The sequence below is a fragment of the Megascapheus bottae genome, chromosome 31, assembly GCF_031878675.1.
Source record: "Megascapheus bottae isolate mThoBot1 chromosome 31, mThoBot2.hap1, whole genome shotgun sequence".
Lineage (NCBI taxonomy): Eukaryota > Metazoa > Chordata > Mammalia > Rodentia > Geomyidae > Megascapheus > Megascapheus bottae.
The window spans coordinates 1024912-1044897 of NC_143539.1; the positions used below are offsets into that span (position 1 = coordinate 1024912).

Below are 19986 nucleotides of genomic sequence, written 5' to 3' on the forward strand. Positions count from 1 at the left end.
GATGTGGAGCTGAGGCTCAAGGGGCAGAGTGGCAGCTGAAGAGCTCAAGAATTAAATGTGAGAACTCCCCGTCTCTGCCTTTAGTTCTTATTGTCCACTGTCCATTTTTCCTCTTGGCTACTACACTGACTCAAGACAGGAAGACTTTCTGATAGCCTCCCTCCCTCCCTCCCTCCCTCCCTGCTTTCTGAGGAGTCACTCATGGCACTAGTGAGAGTCTTACAAAGTTCCCATGGAAGCCATGAGCAAAAGTTTCTCCAGGTCGCTTGTGATCTGCTCCCACCTGGGGAGATTTATAAGCAGGAGGCCACAGGCGCCCCGGTGCATGCTGGGATTGTGCCTCAGTGCACCCAGGAGAGGTGGAAAGGCAACTGAGGAAACAGGATTCATCCACCCCACCCGCCCAGCTCCTCAGCATGCATGGCCATTGCTCTGAAGGACGACACCAGGTCTGGGGGTGGGATGGTCATCTCCCCTGCTCCCCAAGCCTGTGCACTTATCTGGCCGGCAGGGCTGTGTGGTCACTTGGGGATGGAGTGCTGGGTCGGTCAGGGCTCTGTGCTGCTGATGACACTGACAGAGATAAGCATCATGCATGTAATAATCCGCATTTATTTTTTTGCCAGTCCTGGGCTTTGGCTCAGGGCCTGAGCACTGTCTTTGGACTTTCTCAAGGCTAGAGCTCTACCGCTTGAGCCTCAGCACCACTGTGGCTTTTTGCTATGTATGTGGTACCGAGGAATCGAACCCAGTGTCCCCCGAGTCCACTGGTCACCACTGTCCTCCCTGGTCAGGGCTGGGGCCCTGGTCCCCTCGCTGCCCACAGGCCTGGGGTCAGCTGCAGGTGGGCGGCTCAAATGGACCTTGCAGGTGGGACCCAGGTCCCCAGAGCAGAGCCTACATGGGTCTCAGGAAAACATCCCCAGTGTCCCCACCTGTGTGGTCCTGTGCTGCAGAGGTGATGACTGTGGGTCAGACAAGAAGTTCAGGCCAAGACAAGCACAAGGGGTGATGGACACCTGGTGTGACATCTCATGACAAGGACAGCCCGCCCACCGCGCGGCCACATCCTGGCGCAGCCTGCCTGGATGTCTGCATTCACTCAGCCACCCTGAGGACGCTGCCATGACGCCCAGCCTCGCCATCCTGCTGTGCCTAGGTGAGCTCGCCCTGGATGGGCGAGGTCAGGGCCACATTCCCGACAGGCCCTGCTCCCTCCGGGAACCACAGGTAGGAGCCCTGGGTCAGGGGGGCTGCGCTCACAGGAACCAAATCCCTTCCAGGCCTGAGCATGGACTCCGCCGCCCAAAGGCAGCCGGGTGAGTGTCCCCTCCTCCCTGGGGACAGCGGGCACCCTGGGTGAGGACAAGGGGGTCAGCGGGTGGGGCTGGGCTGGGGACGCCTGGGGCCATGGAGGGGAGTTCTGGGCTCCAGTCTCTGATGTCCTTTCAGGGGTTCTCCCTAGACCGGTGCTCTGGGCTGAACCAGGCCCTGTGGTCCCCCGGGGAAGGCCTGTGACCCTGTGGTGTGAGGGGGACCCAGAGGCCCAGGCATACCTTCTACACAGTAAAGATGGCAAAGTGCGTTGGTCCTTCAGAAGCCCAGTCAAGCCAGGGAGCAGGGCCGCCTTCTTCATCCCGTCCATGACAGAGGGCGACACAGGGCGCTACCAGTGCATCTACCTCGGCCCTGCTGGCTGGTCAGACTTCAGTGAGCCCCTGAGGCTGGTGGTGACAGGTGAGGGGACACTCCGGGGGCCCCACCTGGCTCTGCCCTCAGGAGAGGGGTCTTAGTTCAGGGGTGATGTGGGGGCATTTCACACACCGCCTCCTGTCTCCTGGCAAGCACTGCAGCAGGCCGGGCTCTGGGCCCTGCCAGCCCTGGGGACCACGGAGGGAAGGTCACCCTCCACAGGTGGCTCCACAGGGATCTGAGGCCTCCATCCTGACCAGGAAGGACACGGAGAGGCCGGAGCCCCCAGGAGGCGCAGAGACACCTGACCACCAGGGGCCTCTGGCGTCAGCTATGACTCATTTGCTCTGTCTGCGGAGGGGCAGCTGCACCCCTCGGCCCCCAGCGTCCTGTCTGGTGAACGGTGGGGTCTCAGGCCACCTTCCCATCCATGAGGTCCTTGGTCCAGGCAGAGGTCACTCAGGGTCCCCATTCTTCAGGATCAACCCAGATGAGGAGCTGGGGGTCACAGGCAGAAAGGGACATAGAAGGAGAAGGGTTGGGGGGCAGAGCTTGAGGGCCCAGCGCTGCCTGGCCATTCTCCGCTCAGAGCTGGCTGGTGACCCTTGTCCCCCTCCTCTGCAGGACAACTCTCCAGCACAGCCTCCCCATCCCAGAGGCCTGGCCCTAGGGAGCAGGGCCTGGGTCTGCCTGGCGGGGAGCCCCTGGGACCAATCTCCTCTGTCCAGCCCGTGTCTCAGATCCATGTCCCCAGCTCAGCAGCGGCAGGTGGAAATCTCCCTGGGTGCTGGGAACTCAGTACCCCGGGCGGTGGACGGGAGGGGAAGGGAAGGGAGGGGGAGGACACCTTTTCTTCCCTGTGGTCACAGCCCAGGGAGTCCTGGTGCTCACAGAACCAGGCCAGGCTGCCCCTGACCCAGGCTTTTGGTGCTGAAAGGATCCTTAGGCTCCCAAGACAGAGATGTGGGGGGCCTGGAGCCCTGGTGGTCTGGGCAGGGCAGACAGAGTAGTGCCACCCCTGACGTGCCATCCAGAAGTTTCCAGGCAGGCAGTGGGAAGTCTTATTGGGATGGGGTACAGCCGTTAGGAGGGGTGGCGTGGGGTCCCCAGAAGTGTCATGGCTGTCCTTCCTTCTGTGGCTTGAGCTCTGCCTCACCCCGAACAGCATGGCACAGCACGGGAGGTAGCAAAACTGTGCAGGGCCACAAACTCCATTCCCAGGACCTCGTGCCCAGAGCCACAGGTGACTGAGGGCAGAGGTGGCCTCGCTGCCCACCTCCCTCTTCTCCCTGCTATCTGGGTCTTCCCCCATTCTCTTGTAGAAAATGCTTCAGCAGCTGTGCCTCCCCCTCGGCCAGGGCCCAGACCTGGTGAGTAGAGGGCGCCCTGCCTGCGTGTGCCTGGGTCTCTGACAGGGGTCACCTCCCCCGGGCCTCTGACACCATTCTTCACCCTTGGAGATCACAGAGTCCACAATCTGGTTCGCGTTGGTCTGGGGCTCCTCGTCCTCGTGGCTCTGACGTGGATCGTGGTCCAGGCCGTAGCTGTAGACTGCGGGCACGGGAGGAAGAAGATGACACAGCAGGCCCGAGATGGATGCCAGGAGCCTCGGGGCCCACCTGGGGGAAGAGGCCTTGACGTTGAGCTGGGAGAGCTGTGAAAGGTGGATGAGGAGGGGTAGTGAAGACCCTGGGGTGGTGGGGAGAAGAGCCACATGGAGTGGGTTTTGAAGGGATTCAGTTCCTCTGTTATAAATCTTCACTGTCAAGCTGGGCACAGTAGCTCACGCCTGTCATCCTGGCTACTCAGGAGGCCCAGCTATGAGGATCAGGGATGAAAGCCAGCCCCGGCACAAAAGGACCTGAGACTCTCCAATTAACTGCCAGAAAACGGGAAGTGTTGCTTGGCTCAAGGCTAGGGCTATAGCCTTGAGGTGAAGAGCTCGGGGACAGCACCCAGGCCAAGTTCAAGGCCCATGACCCACAAAATAAACAGAGAAATAAATCCTCACAGTCTCTGTGACACTTGAACTCCTGTTCATTGTAATGTGTAAAATAGTTTTGTACATTGTGTTAAACGCCACGCTTTCATGACTGGTTATGTGCACGCATGGTGGGGCGTGGCTGGAGCGGGCTTGAACTCTGGGCATAGCGAGGTCCCCATTTTTTTTTCTTTCCTTTTCAACTCAAAGCTGGCCCTCAACCATGAACCCCATCTCTACTTCCAGGTTTTTGGTGATTCACTGTAGCAGAGACTCACAGACATTTCAGGCATGGCTGGATTTCAATACCCTGCCCTCATCCCAGCAGCCTAGCTGCTAGGATTACAGGCGCCTACCACCAGCTTCTGGCTTGCCTGCCTGCCTTCCTTTCTTCCTCCCTCTCTCCTTCCCTCCCTCCTTTTGAGGAGTCCCACATGAGGAGTCACTCAAGGCACTAGTGAGAGTCTTGCAAAGTTCCCATGGAAGCCACAAGCAAAAGTTTCTCCAGGTCGCTCGTGATCTGCTCCCACCTGGACAGATTTATAAGCAGGAGGCCACAGGCGCCCCGGTGCATGCTGGGATTGTGCCTCAGTGCACCCAGGAGAGGTGGAAAGGCAGCTGAGGAAACAGGATTCATCCACCCCACCCGCCCAGCTCCTCAGCACACGTGCACACGTGGTGTCCACGGCCGCCCTGGCCGTCAGAGCTCCTCGGGGAGTTAAACCCGAGGCCGACATCCGAGGCTACGGGGGCAGTGGCCGGCAATCATAAATGATAATCACCTCGGGGACAGGCCATGAGCTCATGGCGCCGGGCCTTTATCTGCGCCTGAGACGCCTGCCTTGGCACCGGGGCTGGCTGGCACTGTGGCTGGGGCAGGACTGTCGGCTGGCTGAGCGCTCCTCCTCCCTAGCAGGCGGCCGGGGCCTGGAGGAGTCTGTTTTCCAGAATGCCAGCATCAAATTCTTTTCCCCTCTAGGGTGAAGACTGAACCCCGACCACACAACAGAGACGTTGTCAGGGCTCTGAGACAGGAGCGCCTGGGCTTCGTCACAATGCTTCTTTCGTGTTTCATGCTGTATTTTCAGAGTAATGTCTGGCTTTTCTGTGGTACTGAGGAATCGAACCCAGAGCTTCATGCCTGCTACGGGAGCACGCTACCATTAATCCACATTCCCAGCCCCATCAGTGCTTTTGTTTTTGTTTTTTTGTAGTTTTTAATTGAATTATAAACGTGATGTCCGGATTGGTTACAGTCACGTAACTAAGGAAGTGAGTACAATTCTTGTCAAACCTTGTTGCCCCTTCCTCATCTTCTGCCGCTACCTTCGTCACTCGTTTTGTCTATCTCCAGTAATTTTAGTGACTTTAAAACTCTCAAGGAGGGAGGGGGCGTGGCCTAGTGGTGGGGTGCTCTCCTAGCATGCATGAAGCTCTGGGTTCAATTCCTTGGTACCATATACACAGAAAAACCCAGAAATGGCATTGTGGCTCAAGTGGCAGAGCTGTGGCCTTGAGCAAAAGAGTGTCCAGGGGCCGGGAGTTAGGGGGTAGCATTTACAAAGACCTGAGTTCGATTCCTTGGTACTACATACATAGAAAAGCTGTGGCTCAAGCAGTAGAGCACTGGCCTTGAGGAAAGCCCGAGGACTGTGCTTAGGCCCTGAGTTCAGTCCCCAGGACTGAGAAAAAAACAAAAGTGTCCAAGGACAGCCCGGAGTTCAAGTCCCACGACTGGGAGAAATAAGTGTGTCATGAACTTTCCTGCCTGGGCGAGCTTCAAACCTCCACGCACACATCTGTCTTCTGGGTAGCTAGGGTCGCAGGCGTGACACACCAGGGTTTAGCCTCTGCTCATTTCTGTAAACCACTGAGCATTACACCTATTTTGTCATCAAATATTGCCCAACGTCCTTCCTCCTCTTCCTTCTGAAACCACGTGGGCTGCCTGCTTCCTCTCACCCCTCCATCTCCTTTGCATAGTGCCTCTTCTGGTTTTCCATTCCTCCAAAATGGAGCCAACATCTAATTCCACTCCCTGTAGATTATTTCAGATGCGTGTTGTCCACCCTGCAATTTTTTCACTTCCCTTTTATTTTTCCCCACGCTTGGGACTTGAATTCCAGGCCTGGGCACTGTCCCCGAGCTGCTTCTGCTCAAGGCTAGCACTCTACCACTTGAACCATGGCACCACTTCTGGCTCTTCCTGGGTATGTGGAACAGAGGAATGGAACCCAGGGCTTCATGAATGCTAGGCAAGCACCATGGTCTTGGGTGGCCAGGGCAGTGGAGGGGAGCAGACAGTGAATCAGCTCCACGCCAAGCAGGAAGACTCTGCTGGGAACAGGGCCGCCAGGAGGCTAGAAAAGGCAGCCGTGCTGGCCATGGGGAGGGCTGGGGTGTGGTGAAGAAGGGGACAGCCATGAAGGATCGCATTGTCCTGTCTCCCACATCCTCCTCTGTGTTGCTTCCCACAACCAGCTGCAGGCCAGGCGTGGTCAAGGTGCCCCTGCTGCTCCTTGCCTCCCAAAACATCTGGAGGCTGAGGATGATGGGCTGGAGGGGGAGGAGAGTCGGCAGGGCTCAGAGGGAAGAGCCGCCTCCACAACCCTCTTCACCTGCAGGGAGAAGTGCAGGACAGGACGGAGCCCAGCGGCGGAGGCTCCAGGCGGCCCCAGCGAGATGAAGTCAGATGGGGAAGCTGCAGCTTCCATCTGGAGATCCCCGACCCCAGAGAGCCTTGGTCCTCAGAAACAAGAGCCTGGTGCATGGGGTGGGCGGTTCCCCTCTCAGGGCCAGGGCATAGGGTGTGACAACCCAGGACCCAGGGGTGAAAGCCACATCCTGCAGCCAGAGCCAGGGCCGGTCCTTCACACAGCCGGGGCCAGGCATGGCGCTCGCACTCCCAGCCCTGCTGTGCTTTGGTGAGATGGGGAGGGGGGTGGGGACTGTGGGTTCCCCACTTCCACGGGCCGCGGGCCCAGGAGCTCTGGGAAGAGCACAGCTCTCACGGGGACCAAATCCCTTCCAGGCCTGAGTGTGGACTCTGCTGCCCAAAGGCAGCCGGGTGAGTGTCCCCACCTCCCTGGGGACAGCGGCACCCTGGGTGGGGACGATGGGGTCAGCGGGTGGGGCTGGGCTGGGGACGCCTGGGGCCATGGAGGGAGTTCTGGGCTCCAGTCTCTGATGTCCTTTCAGGGGTTCTCCCTAGACCAGTGCTCTGGGCTGAGCCACGCCCTGTGGTCCCCCGGGGAAGGCCTGTGACCCTGTGGTGCGAGGGGGACCCAGAGGCCCAGGAATACCGTGTACAAGGAGAAGATGGCAATGTGCGTTGGTCCTCAAGAAGCCCAGACAAGCCAGGGAGCAGGGCCGCCTTCTTCATCCCGTCCATGACAGAGGGCGAGGCAGGGCGCTACCAGTGCATCTACCTCAGCCCTGCTGGCTGGTCAGATTACAGCGAGCCCATGTGTCTGGAGGTGACAGGTGAGGGGACACTCCGGGACTCTGTCCTCTGGAGAGGGGTGTGCCTTTGGGGGTGGCCCCTCTCAGCCCTGTCTGGGTAATGGGGTATCCAGGGAGGCCCAGCTGAAGGGCATCCACCCTTCACTGATGAGAATTAGGTCCACCACTACTGTCCCCGAGAGGGACTGGGGGCAGGGAAGGTGCTGGAAGCCCCAGTGCAGATGCACAGAGTAGAGATGAGGTCTTGCAGACGCCTAACTCCTCATCCTTCTCTTCTGTCCCCACGCAGAATCCTCTGGGGACTCCCGCCCCCCACCCCCAACCACCATGCCAACAGCAGGTGAGACCTCTCCCGCCAGGTCCAGCTCTGACCCCAGAATCCCAGGAGCAGAAGGGGGGCCTCAGGAGGGTGGAGCCAAGGCCGAGGGCGATGCTGACCCCAGCCATGGTGCCAGCTGAGCTAACGTGGGGAGCAAGGGCCTCACCTCCCTTCCCCCCACCTCATGCCCTGAGGAGCAGCCCCTCACCCCCTAGGCGTGCCCCAAGAGAGGTTAGCGGGGGCTCCATGGGGAGGCTGGGCCCAGGAGCCCGGGACTGGGCATGGGAAATGTGCAGCCTCCTCTGGGGATGCTGACTTGGACAGGACACCGGGGCACCCAGGCCTCAGTTTCCCCACAGACCAGACCTCCAGTTCCTGTCCATGCAGTGAACTCCTAGGAGAGGAGGACTCACAGAGGCCACGAGTCTGCAGAGGGCTGTCCCCTCCTCACAGTGATGGTGCCAGCATTTAGGATGGGGGTGCAGGGCCGTGACAGGGGTGCCTTGCCCTGCAGCTCAGGGCCTCAGCTCTGGTGGAGACAAGGCTGGAAGGCAGACTCCCGGGTCCTGGGAGGCCTCAGTTTCCCACCTATAAACTGGGTAGGTGGGGCTGGCATTTCACTGTAAGACTGACGGTAAGAGGGAGAGAAGTACAAGGCACCTGGCACACAGCACTCTGTCCCTTGTCCCCAAGGACTGGGAAGCCACCTGAAGATTCTCACAGGAGTCTCAGTGGCCTTCTTCCTTCTGCTGGTCCTCCTCCTCCTCCTCCTCCTCTGGCACTGGAGGCGGAGCAAAGGCAGGGCGGCAGGTGAGTATCGGGAGGGGCCTGCCGCCGGCAGGACCTCAAATCCCAAACCCAAATCCCAAACCCCAAACCCTGGAGTTGGCAGCTGTGCAAATTTCAGGTGTTCAGCGTCCCTGGAAGCCTTCGGATGCCGGCGCCTGGGTCTCCTGCGCTCCCCGGGGAGGGGGCCCGGCCCTGCGCTGAGACCCTTTCTCTCCTCTGCAGGGACGGCAGAGTCAGTGTCTGGAGACAGAGGCCTGGGCAGGTAACTCCGGCCCCGCGGCCCAGCCTCCACTGACCCTCCCTCCTTTTCTCCCTCCCTCGCCTCCTGACCCTGAACCTCTTGTCTCCCTAGCTCCAGCCCAGCTGCTGCTGTCCAGGAAGAAATCCTCTGTGAGAACAAGTGTTGGGGTGGGGGGAGCTGGAAAGGCTGGGGGCTTGGCCGCGCCCAGGGAGTGGGGGACAGGGGCTGAGCCCCAAGTCTTTAGGACAGGGCAGGGCCTGGGGGCCTCCGGCCAGGACATGATCTTGTCCTGTCCCCACAGTCGCTGCCTCAAAGGACACAGAGCCCAAGGACGGGGCGGAGCTGGACGGGAAGGTAAGACCCTGCCCCACGGGAGCGTCCTGTCTTCCTCCTTAGACCCCGGGTCCCTGTCTCCTCCCTCAGTTCTCATCTGCTGGCCAGGCCAGTCCTGTCCTCCCAGAGACCCCAGCACCAAGCACACCCCTTCCCTGTCTCCCAGGTTGCCGCACCCAAGGATTCCCAGGATGTGACCTACGCCCAGCTGTGCCCTGAGGCCCTGGCAGAGGGGACAGCGGCTGTCTCTCCCTCCCTGGGAAGGCACCCAGTGGAGCCCAGCCTGTATGCCACAGTGGCAGTCGAGTCCCAAAGACATTAATCAGTGACACCCTCCCCCCACATGACTTCCAGCTGGCTGGCAGGTTATCTTCACAAGACCCACAGGAGACTGCAAACTTTCAGGCCTGCCCTGCCTTTTTCCTGCTCATATACTGAACCCACTGCTTGGGAGATAATTGTCAATAAGGGAAGAAATGAGACACTAAACAGAAAAAACAAACTTAATATAAATCAGACTATGCTAAATACAAAATATGTCATCCCTTCAATTTACCTGGTTCCATGCACGCATTGCGTACTAAGGCTACATTTGACTATAAGCTATGAATCCACTCAGACTGTGAACTGTGATGCGTTTTGCCTTGTGGCATGTATTATTTTTATCAAGGTTCTTGAAACATTCTGGTCATTTCCTGAGTGAACTGTCCTTGCTTCATTTCCTCTCACCAGCAGCCTCATGTTTTGAGGGACAGGGTTCTCCTTTGAGGGTCAAGGTTCCAGTCCAGCCTGGCACTGAAGTGGCATTTGTGGCTCAAGGGCTAGTTTTAAGCCTAAGAGCTCAGGAACAGCACCCAGACCGAGTCTAAGCCCCAGGAAGAAGACCGGATTGGAATCAGTCTCCTTCCTTAGCGGTGCCTGGGCTCATGAACTGACATGCACTATTCACAAAGGGCCGCAGACCCAGGCGAGCTCCTCCAGGGCTTCCTCTTCACCACCACAGACAATGGCCGTGAAAAAGGACTGCTACAGTCTTGCCTTATGTGGCGAAGCAGCTCCATATAGGGCAGATATCACCTGCAGATCTGGTGAGGGGGGTCATGGCTGGGTGCAGGGAGGTGTCAACTTCTGCTTTTCCCCCAAAGGAGCCAGGAGGAAGTGGCTTGTTTTTTTTGGCTGAGTAAGAAGTCAGTTACCAGCACCAACGCAGGGAGAGTGGGGCCCCCTCCCTTGCAGGTAGGGGGCAGCATTCTGGGGGGTCTGGTCAGCTGTAGTGGCAGTCACCTCCATTCTAGTCTTGGAGGTGTGCTTTGGGGGTCAGGACAGACATGCACCGAGGGCAGAGCTGCTGCTGGGAGCATGGATTAATCAAGATGCTTCTCCAAGCCAACCCTGGTCACTGTCCTTGACAAGAAGCAAAACTCACACGTGCCATGCCTCACACAGCCCAGCCCAGCCGCAGCCGCTGGACAGGTCCTCAAAGCCCTAGATCCAGCTAGGCCTCCCCTACAAGCCTTACACAGAAGGGGAGAGGGCAGTGGAAGGGCAGTGCCTGAAGAACAAGTGCCAAGTGTAGACGGTACTTTATTGACTGGAAAACTAGACAAGGATCCAGGCTGAGCAGGGGGCAGGCTCAGTCCTCCTCCTCATCATCCCCGGCCCCCGCCCCGCCCTGGCCCTTCTTGGCATTCTTCCTCTTCACACGGCCTGGGCGGCCTCCCCCATAGGGAGAGCGCAGGGAGAAGTCGATGTGTTTCTGGGAGTCCAGGCGCACGATGAAGGAAGGGATGTTCACCACCTGCTTGCGAACCCTGGAGAGGGGGTTGGGCAGGGTGAGTGGTGGCTGGGCCAGGCGGATGGCAGAGGCCCTGCCCTGGCTTACTTGGAGCCCAGTGCAGCTGCGTTGCCAAGTAACCCACAGGAGAGCTTCCAGAGAAGCCTTCCAAGCAGTACTGACGTTCCCTTAACCAGGAAGTGCTAGGCGATGCTCTGGGTCAAATTCCTGCTTGCCTTGGGGCCCTGCCTGGCGGCCCACCTCCCCTACACTGCCACATCAGCAGGGGACTGTGAATCCATCACACCAGTGATGACAGCGCTGGACAGGAACTGCCATGAGCACATGGTACACAGTTGAGCCTGTTGAACCAGGTCAGGCCCCATCCTCACCCGCCAAGGGGGCACAGAGAGGAGTTACCTGCTCAGGCTCGCAGCCCGGGAGAGGCCTTCGCAAGGTGTACGGCTCAGGCCGCAGTGACCCTTGCGCTGGGCTATGGGGGAATGAATGAGGCTGACCCCCGTCACCCTCCACCTTTTTGAAAGGGGTGAATTTGCGCCCTCAAGGTGAGCTCACACCTGTCAGCTCCAAGGGCTGCATGAGAGACACGGACAGCAGACTTAACACAGGACACCACCGAGGGAGGGGGGGAGGGGATGAGGATGGGGGAAGACTCCAGCCGTACCTGATGTGGCGCTGCCGGATGAGCACACGAGCATGGTGGATGGACTTGGCCAGACCCAGCTTGAAGACCTGAGTCTGCAGGCGCCTCTCCAAGAAGTCCTCGATCTTCAAGCCCAGGATGTAATCCAGCTTCATCTTGCCCTCATCCAGCACCCCAATGCGGACGAGCCGACGCAGCAAGGCGTTCCCTGGAAATAGAGCATCCACTCACACTCCTGATCTAGTTCCAACTCTTGCACTGGTACAGTGCTGGCCTAACATGCACAAAGACCCAGGCTGGATCCCTCAGTAGCACATACATTGAAAAAAAGCTGGAAGCGGTGCCATGGCTCGAGTGGCATAGAACGCTTGCCTAGCATGCATAAAGACCTGGGTTTCAGTCCTTGCCACCATATAGAAAAAAACCTGAAAGTGGTAGTCTCGCCTTCGGTAAAGCAAAAACAAAACCCAAGGACAATGCAAAGGCCCTGAGTTGAAGCCCCAGCAGTTGCAAAAAAAAAAAAAAAAAAAAAAAGACACTAAGCCCACAGGATCCATTTGACCAGTGCTGTGGAACGAGGCAATAATCAGGAAAGAAACTCCTTTCACAATAGCCTCAAAGAAAATAAAGTACCTAGGAATTAGCCTAGCTGCAGTTCTAACCATGAGGCAGAACATTCCCGTCCACTGGAGAGCATTCCCAACTCCAACTTCCCAAGTGATCTTAAAGGGGTCCGGAGTTTGGTCTAGTGTGCACGAAGACCCACATTCGATTCCTAGGTCTCCCATATACAGAAAAGCTGGAGCTCCTGCTGTGACTTGAGTGGCAGAGCTCTAGCCCTGAGAAAGACCAAGACCAGTGTTCGCCCTAAGTTCGAGTCCCAGGACTAGCAAACATAAGGAACGCAAGCACTCACAGCGGCGGAGGGAGCACCAATCTTCATTCTGACCCAGGAAATCGCGCGCGCGCGCAGACACTCGGGTCAGCTCTCCTGCCCAGTGTCCCGTCCCAGCCTGGAACCTCGGCGCCCCCGCGCCTCACTCCCGTGCCGGGCCCCCACACCCACCTTCGAACAGACGCCGCGGGTCCTTCTCGTCCAGCGTCAGCAGCTCCCGGGCGGCCTTGCGGATCTTAGCCAGGGTGAACTTGACCCTCCAGACTTCGCGCTTGTTCCGGAGCCCGTACTCGCCTGCCGGTGTCAGGGGGCGTCGCGGGCTCAGGGCAGGCCTCACACCCGCACTACAAACCCCCCGCCCGCACGCGGCGGCGGCCACTCACCGATCAACTTCAACTCCTGGTCGAGACGGGACTTCTCGAAGGGTCTCCGCGGGGTGACATAGGTCTTGCGACACACCCAGCTCCTGGCCACCGGCATGTTGGCTCCGCGAGGCCTTCAGCGCCTGCGGGAACGGGGGGGGGGGGGCGTGAGGGCTCGCAGCGCGCCTGCGCGGAAGCACGGGCCGGAACCCTTCCTAAGTTCACAGCCTCCGCTCCAGTCATCGCTTCGCCTTCCTGGAGCTTCCCCAGAACAGCTCAGAAGGGCATGTGGACATGCACGTACCCGCACCCCGGTCCCAGCGCCCCGCACCCGGACTAGACCGCCGGCCGGCCCGGCAGCCAGCCTCACCTGCACGCCGGCTGCCTGGACAGAAAGAGCCGCTCGGCGGCCGAGCCGCGCTTTTATAACAACGCGCCGCCGCTCGTGACGTCACCACGCACGCCGCCGTCTGCACCAATCACAGGAAGCGTTGTTGACAGACGGAAAAGCCATAGAGAGGCGAAGCCGGGCTAGAGCGCCGCCGCCGGGGGAGGAACCGGCCTGTCGCGCGGCGGGACGGGGACGAGGGAGCCGGGTGGCGCCGTCCCCTCCAAACCCCGGCCTTTGTTCCGGGCGGGATTCTTGGAAGAAACGAGAGAACTAGCCAAGGCTTCCACACTACGCCTGCCCGTTGTTTTAAGCAAGTAAATATGACGCACTCACTCGTGGAACCCAGCGTGCCCAGAGGCGCACGGGTCCGCCATCTTAAATTCCTGAACACGTGCCGAGACCTTAAACTGAGCACGCGCAGAAGTCCGCCGGCCATCTTTACTGCTGGCACGGGGCACGCCGGGAGACGCGCCGACCATCTTTACTTCCGGCATAGAACCGGAACCCAGCCACGTCCAGGAACGTGACCGCCCCCTTTTCCCCACCCACTCATGAATATGCATGAGCGTCTACTCTGTTCTTTGGAGGAGCGCGGGGCTTTGGAAATACTTCTGCGGCAGGTGATTAATGAAACCGTCTCAGTTCCGCATTGGCTCCCGATTGTGGCCTTTGGCAGGGCATTCTCCGAGGTGTGCGGGAGTCGCCCACTGCCTACTGACACCATCCTCTGTGCACAACTTCCCCTGCCAAGGGCTTACCCCAGCCCCCCTCTGGAGGGTCTTGAACCATACCAGTCCACAAGGTGATTTGCCGAGTAATGAAATCTCCTGTTCAGTCACTAAAGCTTGCCTGGCTACACCGGTCCTCCTAAGAATTCTGCAGAAAGGCAGCTGAAGAGCTGGTGGATACCCTGTTCTCTTTTGTCCTGCCTTGATTCTGTTTTTGCCTTGCTTTTGATAGACAAGAAAAAGGACACCTTGGTAAGAAAAAAAAAAGCTATCATACTGCTAGCCTTGAGACGCTCAGGGATAGTGCCCAGACTGCCCAGACCTCCCCCCACAATAAAAAGGAAGAGAAATGGACCTCACTAATTCATGAGTGCAACAGTAGAAACTTTGTTGTTCTTTCTTTTCCCCAGTATTGGGCCTGGGCACTGTCTTTTAACGTTTTTTGCTCAAGGCTGGAGAAGATAACGCATACATTTTCTGCCCAGGATGACTTCAAACCACTATCCTCAAATCTCAGCCATCTGAGTAGCTAAGATTACAAGCCTGAGACACTACTTTTTTTCTCCCTAGTCCTGGGGCTTGAACTCAGGGCCTAGGCACTGTCTTTGCACATTTTTGCTCAAGTAGTTGTTGGGAGGCAGAGTGTGGAAGTAGTGCCCTGCCACTTGAGCCACAGAACCACTTCTGGCTTTATCTGAATAAGTGGTACCTAGGAATCAAAACCAGGGCTTTGTACATGCTAGGCGAGCACTCTACCACTAGACTATGCTCTCAGCCCCCCCCCCCCTTATTTTTGTCGGTCCTAGACACTGTCCCTGAGCTTTTTTTTTTGTCCAAGGCTAGCCAGCACCCCATCACTTGAGCTACATCTCCGCTCGAAGCTTTTTCTGTGTATGTGGTACTGAGGAATCAAAAACCCTAGGTTCCATGCATGCTAGACAAGCTCTCTATCACTAAGCCATATTCCCAGCCTGTTTTGTTGTTGTTGTTTTTTAATTCCTGCAATGCTGATATTAAACCCTGTGCCTCACACAGGATTGACAAGTGTACCCTACTACATTACAGCCCCAGTCCTGGGTTCCCTAAGGAATAACTCTATCACTTAACTCATAAAACTTTAAATGTGGGGCCAGGAGCGTGGCCTAGTGGTAGAGTGCTTGCCTAGCATGCATGGAGCCCTGGGTTCCACTCCTTGGTACCGCATACACAGGAAAAGCTGGAAGTGATGCTGTGGCTCAAGTGCCCAGGTCCTGAATTCAAGCCCCAGAGCTAGGGGACTTTGCGGGACTTCAAATGTGTCTTCACCTTTGGCTCCACCAGTACCAGCGGCTCACATGTATAATCTTAGCTATTCAGAAGGCTAAGATCTGAGACCAAGGATTGAAGCTAGATTAGGCAGATGTCTGAGAGGCTTCTTCTGTCCAATTAACCATCAATAAACCAGAACTGGAGACTTTGCTTATGCAGTAAAGGGCTAGCTTTACTCAAAGACCATGAGGCCCTAAAATGAGCCTTCAGCACCAAAAAGCAAGGCCAAAAAGTAAGGAACAGACAAAAACAAGCAGGACACTGGTGGCTCATTCCTGTAATCCTAGCTATCTAGGAGGCTGAGATTCCAGGATTACAGTTCAAAACCAGCCCTGGCACCAAAGTCTGTGAGATTCTTATCTCCAGTTAACCACCAGAAAACTGGAAGTGCAGGCCAGAAATTTGACCTAGTGGTAGAGTGCTTGCCTAACATGGCCAAAGACCAGGGTTCGATTCTTCTGTACCATGTACATAGAAAAAAGCTGGAAATGGTGCTGTGGCTCAAGTGGTAGAGGTCTGGCCTTGTAAAAGCCCAAGGACAGTGCTCAGGCCCTCAGTTCAAGGCCCAGGATGGCGAAAAAAAGAAAACTGGAAGTGGTGCTGTCTCACAGTAGACAGCTAGCCTTGAGCTGAAGAGCTCAGGGGCAGGGACAGCGCTCAGGCCCAGAGTTCAAGCACTAGAACAAAAACAAGACAAAAAAAGAACTGAGAGGGTGGAAAGGTAGAGAGTGTGTCTCAAGTAATAAGAGCCCTGCCTTGCACACATGAAACCCTGAGTTCAACTCCCAGTCTGGCCCTCAGGCTGTGAGTGTTGCTAAATAAAGTGTCAGCATTGTCTTCGCAAGCACAAAGCCCTGAGTTCAAAACTCAGATTACCACCTCCTCCAAAAGATAGAAGCCCAGCTCCACCACTTAGAGTTGAGTGATTCTGAGCAAGTTATTTGCCCTCGTTTTTGCTCCTATTAATAATCTCCCACCCTTGTATGCTTGTGGCAAGGACTCAAAAATCACAAATTGGACATTTATTCAACAAGATTTATTAAGACCTAAGCCCTGTGGAAAACAGAGAGGGGTCAAACCTAGACCCACTGTGAAGAACTTCACAGTTTGGAAATGGGTAAACTACAAAAACAGCCCAACAAGTAAGCGCCTAGAAGCAGGACGAGTCTACAAAAGCTGTAGTGTTCTGAACCGTAGGGTCAAAACCACAGTGAAGCAAGGGCGCCAGCCTCCACACAGAGGTGAGCCTGGGAGCACCGGGGAAGGCTCTTGCTGAGGCTCAGCCGTGTGCCCTGGGTGACTGGCGCTCACTGCAGGCTGGCCCACTGCAGGGAGGTGTAGACCACCTTACCATCGGGCTGAGGAGAGCACAGCAGCAATGTCTTTCTGACGCTGGTCCCAAGGCGGCCAGCAGAGACCAGATCTTGGAGTGGGATGGGGTCTTCAGGAGCCCAGCACTGAGCAATGTAGTGGGCGTGAAAGCGGAGAGGATCACCTGCAGGAGGGAGACAGGCATGTAGGGTTCCCCAAGACCAAGATAGAGGGACGAAAGACACAAGATGTGACCTAAAAACCTACTTCCGGGGCCGGGAGTTTGGCCTAGTGGTAGAGTGCTTGCCTACCATGCATAAAGCCCTGGGTTCCATTCCTCAATACCACATACATAGAAAAAAGCCAAAAGTGTTGTTGAGGCTCAAGTGGTAGAGCTCTAGCCTTGAGAAAGTTCAAGGACAGGACTGAGTTCAAGTCCAGGACTGGCAAAAAAAAAAAAAAAAACCTTCCAGATTTATTTTCTTACTAGTGACAAAAGCAGGCAATGTCATCTCAGCTACAGAGAAACTGGACCAAGATTATGGACCAAAACAGAGAGTGCCTCCGTCTCACTTGGAAGAAGCTGGGAACTGCGGCACACCTGCCAGCCTCAATATGATAGAACAATAAAATTGGGAAGAGTCACAGTCCAGGTGTGGGCCCAGGGAGAAAGCAAGATCCAATCTCAAACCATAGGAAAACAACAGAGCAGAAGGTATGGATTGAAAGAAAGCACATATACTGCAAAAAACAGTAATGTAGCACTAACATAGCTACAAAATCATTTAGTCATGTCATTACCAATAATTGGAAATGATTAAATTACCCACAGGTTATATGACTAGTAAAAGGCTGAACCTAAAATAATATAAATGCACAGCTTTGGTAGTAACTTAAATGGCATATAGGCATCTGCATATCTGTATAAAAACAAAATTTTCCCATACATGTTTTCTGTCACTTCTTTCCCCTTGAAATTTACATATACATATATTCATATATATAATTTTTGTTTTGTTTTTCCAGTCCTGAGGCTTGAACTCAGAGCCTGGGCACTGTCCCTGAGCTTCTCTGACTCAAGGGTAGCACTCTACCACTTGAACCACAGTGCCACTTCTAGCCTTTTCTCTTTCTATGGTCCTGAGGAATTGAACCCAGGGCTTCACACATGCTAGGCAAGCACTCTCCCACTAAGCCTCATTCCCAGCCCCGATTTTATTTTATAAGCACACATGGACTTCCATGACTTTTGGTAGCTAATGCTGTTGCCTCGACAACTGTTACATTTGGCGATTAGCCTATCACATTGGCTCCTTCCCAAACTACGGCTCCTGTCTAGGAGTTTCTGCACGGGCGCTTATGGATCCTGAGTCTGTGTTTGCTAAGTTACTGAGCTGAGGACCTGCTTCTCCTAGGCACGTGTCTCAGACACTTAAGAGGAAACAAAACAAAACCACATAAATAGGGGAAAGCACTGCAACACCAAGCACCAGGGCGCAGACGCACACTCACCAGGGTACACCAGAAAGTCACCACCAAACTTGCCAGCGCCACTGAGGAAGAAGCCGTGCTCCCACAGGTCTTTGTAGATGCTGTAGCGAAGCTCGTGGGCCGGACGGCCAGCGTGGGGCCAGTCTTTAGACTGGACCCGCCAGTCCAGAGGCCGGGCTTTCACCGGCCGAGGCCTGGCAGTGGCCAGCTGGACAAGCAGGGCCGATCTGGGCAGCGGGGCCACCTCATTTGAAGGCTGGGAAGAGGAGAGGACTGGGGGGGGGGGCGTGCAGAGAAGAATCCGGTGAGTTCAAGGACAAAGTCCTCCCACCCCCAGGGGAAGGCTGGCCAGAGCTCCCCAGAGCCCCGGCCCCCTGGTCCCCAGATCCGGCTCTCACCCGTTCCCTCCGGCTCCCCAGAAGCCTGGTCATCCTCGGGGTCACTCCCTTCCGCAGCTCGGCTCCCGCCGGCCTCCTGACTCCCGCCAGCCGCCCCCGACTCCGGCTCCAGCCTCTGCCTCTTGGCAGCCTGGCCTTCCGCGATCTTGTCCAGGAGCTCCCGCCGCCGGGTCTCCCGGGCCTCGGCGGCCAACGTGCTCTGCTCCCGGAAGCTCTGGTCTTGCTGGAGCTTGAAGGCTGCCAGAGCCTAGGAACACACGGGGCGGGGGCGGCGCGGTCAGCGGCCCTGCCCGGCGCCCTCCGGGCCGGCCCCCCCGACCCGCCACCTCAGGGCTCCCTCGCTCCTACCAGGTCGTGCTGGCGGGGGTCGGGGCGCGGGGCGCTGACCAGGGTCACGGCGCCAATCTCGGCCAGCAGCCGCGCCTCTTCGGGCATGAGCAGCAGCGGGAGGCCCAGGCGGGAGTTCTGGCGCGGCCCGCGGGGCAGCGCACCCACCGTGCGGCCGCCGACACCCAGGCGCTCCCGCAGCGCCTGCACCGCCTCGGCCCCCCACACCAGCGAGCGCCCATTCGCCACCTCCACCACCAACATCCTCCTGCAGGGCGGGGGGAGACGCCCCAGTCAGCGCGCGGCCGCCGAGGGCTCCTGCTCGCCCCCAGGCCGCGCCGAGCCGCACGCCGGGAGGCGGGGGGCGTGGCCGCCGGCTCGCCCCGCCCCCGCAGGGCAAGGTGCTCGGCCCGCCATTGGCCGCCACTGCGCCTCCGGCCGCAGGCCACGCCCCCACCCAAAATGGCCTTGCTGGGGACGCCCCATCGCTCCGAGCTGGGCGCTTCGCCGGAGGCGCACGCTCGGCCGGACCCGCGGTGTCCCCCCCACGCCCCTCCAGGCCACTGAGGCTGGGCTTTCCCGCCCTCTCCGCACCAGGCCCCGCCCCGCAGGGGCAGGCAGCCCTGCGGTCCGCGGTCACCTCCGGAGGCCACGCCCCCCGTGGGCGGTGCGACCGAGCTCGGCCCCGCCCCCTTCCGAAGGTGAGCGCCTCCAAGCTGGGGTTTCAGCTCCGGTCTCCAGTCTGCAGCCCTATTCCAAAACGCAGCCTGTGCCTCGCCCCCTCCAGCCACCAGAGCGCCCACGAGGGCGTCCCACAGCCCCCAGGTCATCCGCCTTCCGCTGGGCGGGCTCACCCGACTCGGGAGCGTTCAGCGTGCGTCCACGCTCCCCTTCAGAATGTCGCCCCGTCCTCCGCTGGAGCCAGGTAGTCACTTCGTCAACAACTCGGCCAGAGCGGAACCAGCCCCTACGTAGCACCCTTGGCACCGCCTCCGACCCCCTCACCGGGCCGACCCCCGGCGTCACTTTGTCTCGCTGCCACGCAGCCAAGCGAGGTCTGGCCCCGCCCACATGGGGCTGCGACCCCGCCCCGCGGACCTCGCGGGCCCCGCCCCCGCCGCCCCGCCCCCGGCCCTCGGGGTCCTCCAGGGTCCTGACCCTTGAGCGAGTGCTCCTCTTTCCTCCAAAAAAGGCCCGGGGCTCCGCTTTTCACTAAGCCAAGGTCGCTCCGACTCGATTGCCTCCAAGTAAACCAGAGAACGTGGCCTCGCCCCCACCCGACCCCTGACCCAAGTACTCGGGCGTCGGCGAGGCCCGTGCCCCGCCCACATCCGGCCGAGCGCGTGGCCCCACCCAGTCCGGAGCTGCGACCCCAGTACGCGTCCGGCTCGGGAGACAGCCGACGCTGTGGCCCCGCCCCCGGCCGTGTGGGCGAGCGCCGCGCGCCGCCGGGAGCGGCCCCGCGCAGGCCCCGCCCCCTCCGGGCCGCGCCTGGCCACGCCCTCCCGCATGGTCCAATC

General features: G+C 58.2%; 3 protein-coding genes across 4 annotated transcripts; 1 reads left to right on the forward strand and 2 right to left on the reverse strand.

Moving 5' to 3' along the window:
- Nucleotides 1–7062: 7062 nt before the first annotated feature.
- Nucleotides 7063–9312, forward strand: LOC150043412 (leukocyte immunoglobulin-like receptor subfamily B member 5). The gene is made up of 6 exons (XM_090321951.1): nucleotides 7063–7156; nucleotides 7425–7475; nucleotides 8148–8505; nucleotides 8596–8651; nucleotides 8786–8838; nucleotides 8984–9312. Exons 1-6 carry the CDS (start codon nucleotides 7063–7065, stop codon nucleotides 9137–9139), a joined length of 768 nt encoding a protein of 255 aa, XP_090178077.1. The 3' UTR covers nucleotides 9140–9312.
- A 1071-nt stretch (nucleotides 9313–10383) lies between these two features.
- On the reverse strand, nucleotides 10384–12987 carry Rps9 (ribosomal protein S9). The gene is made up of 5 exons (XM_090322973.1): nucleotides 12883–12987; nucleotides 12534–12655; nucleotides 12322–12444; nucleotides 11277–11463; nucleotides 10384–10628 (listed from the first exon to the last, which is right to left on the reverse strand). The coding sequence occupies exons 2-5, from the start codon at nucleotides 12628–12630 to the stop codon at nucleotides 10451–10453; spliced, it is 585 nt and encodes a 194-aa protein (XP_090179099.1). The 5' UTR covers nucleotides 12631–12655; nucleotides 12883–12987; the 3' UTR covers nucleotides 10384–10450.
- Nucleotides 12988–15953: 2966 nt separating this feature from the next.
- Nucleotides 15954–19804, reverse strand: Tsen34 (tRNA splicing endonuclease subunit 34). Of its 2 annotated transcripts, none has more exons than XM_090322956.1 (5): nucleotides 19625–19804; nucleotides 18488–18734; nucleotides 18140–18386; nucleotides 17763–18014; nucleotides 15954–16434 (listed from the first exon to the last, which is right to left on the reverse strand). In XM_090322956.1, the coding sequence occupies exons 1-5, from the start codon at nucleotides 19795–19797 to the stop codon at nucleotides 16247–16249; spliced, it is 1107 nt and encodes a 368-aa protein (XP_090179082.1). In that variant the 5' UTR covers nucleotides 19798–19804; the 3' UTR covers nucleotides 15954–16246. The 2 variants fall into 2 exon arrangements, with proteins under 2 accessions (XP_090179082.1, XP_090179083.1); XM_090322957.1 differs by lacking the exon at nucleotides 19625–19804 and adding an exon at nucleotides 19321–19431.
- Between the last annotated feature and the right edge of the window lie 182 nt (nucleotides 19805–19986).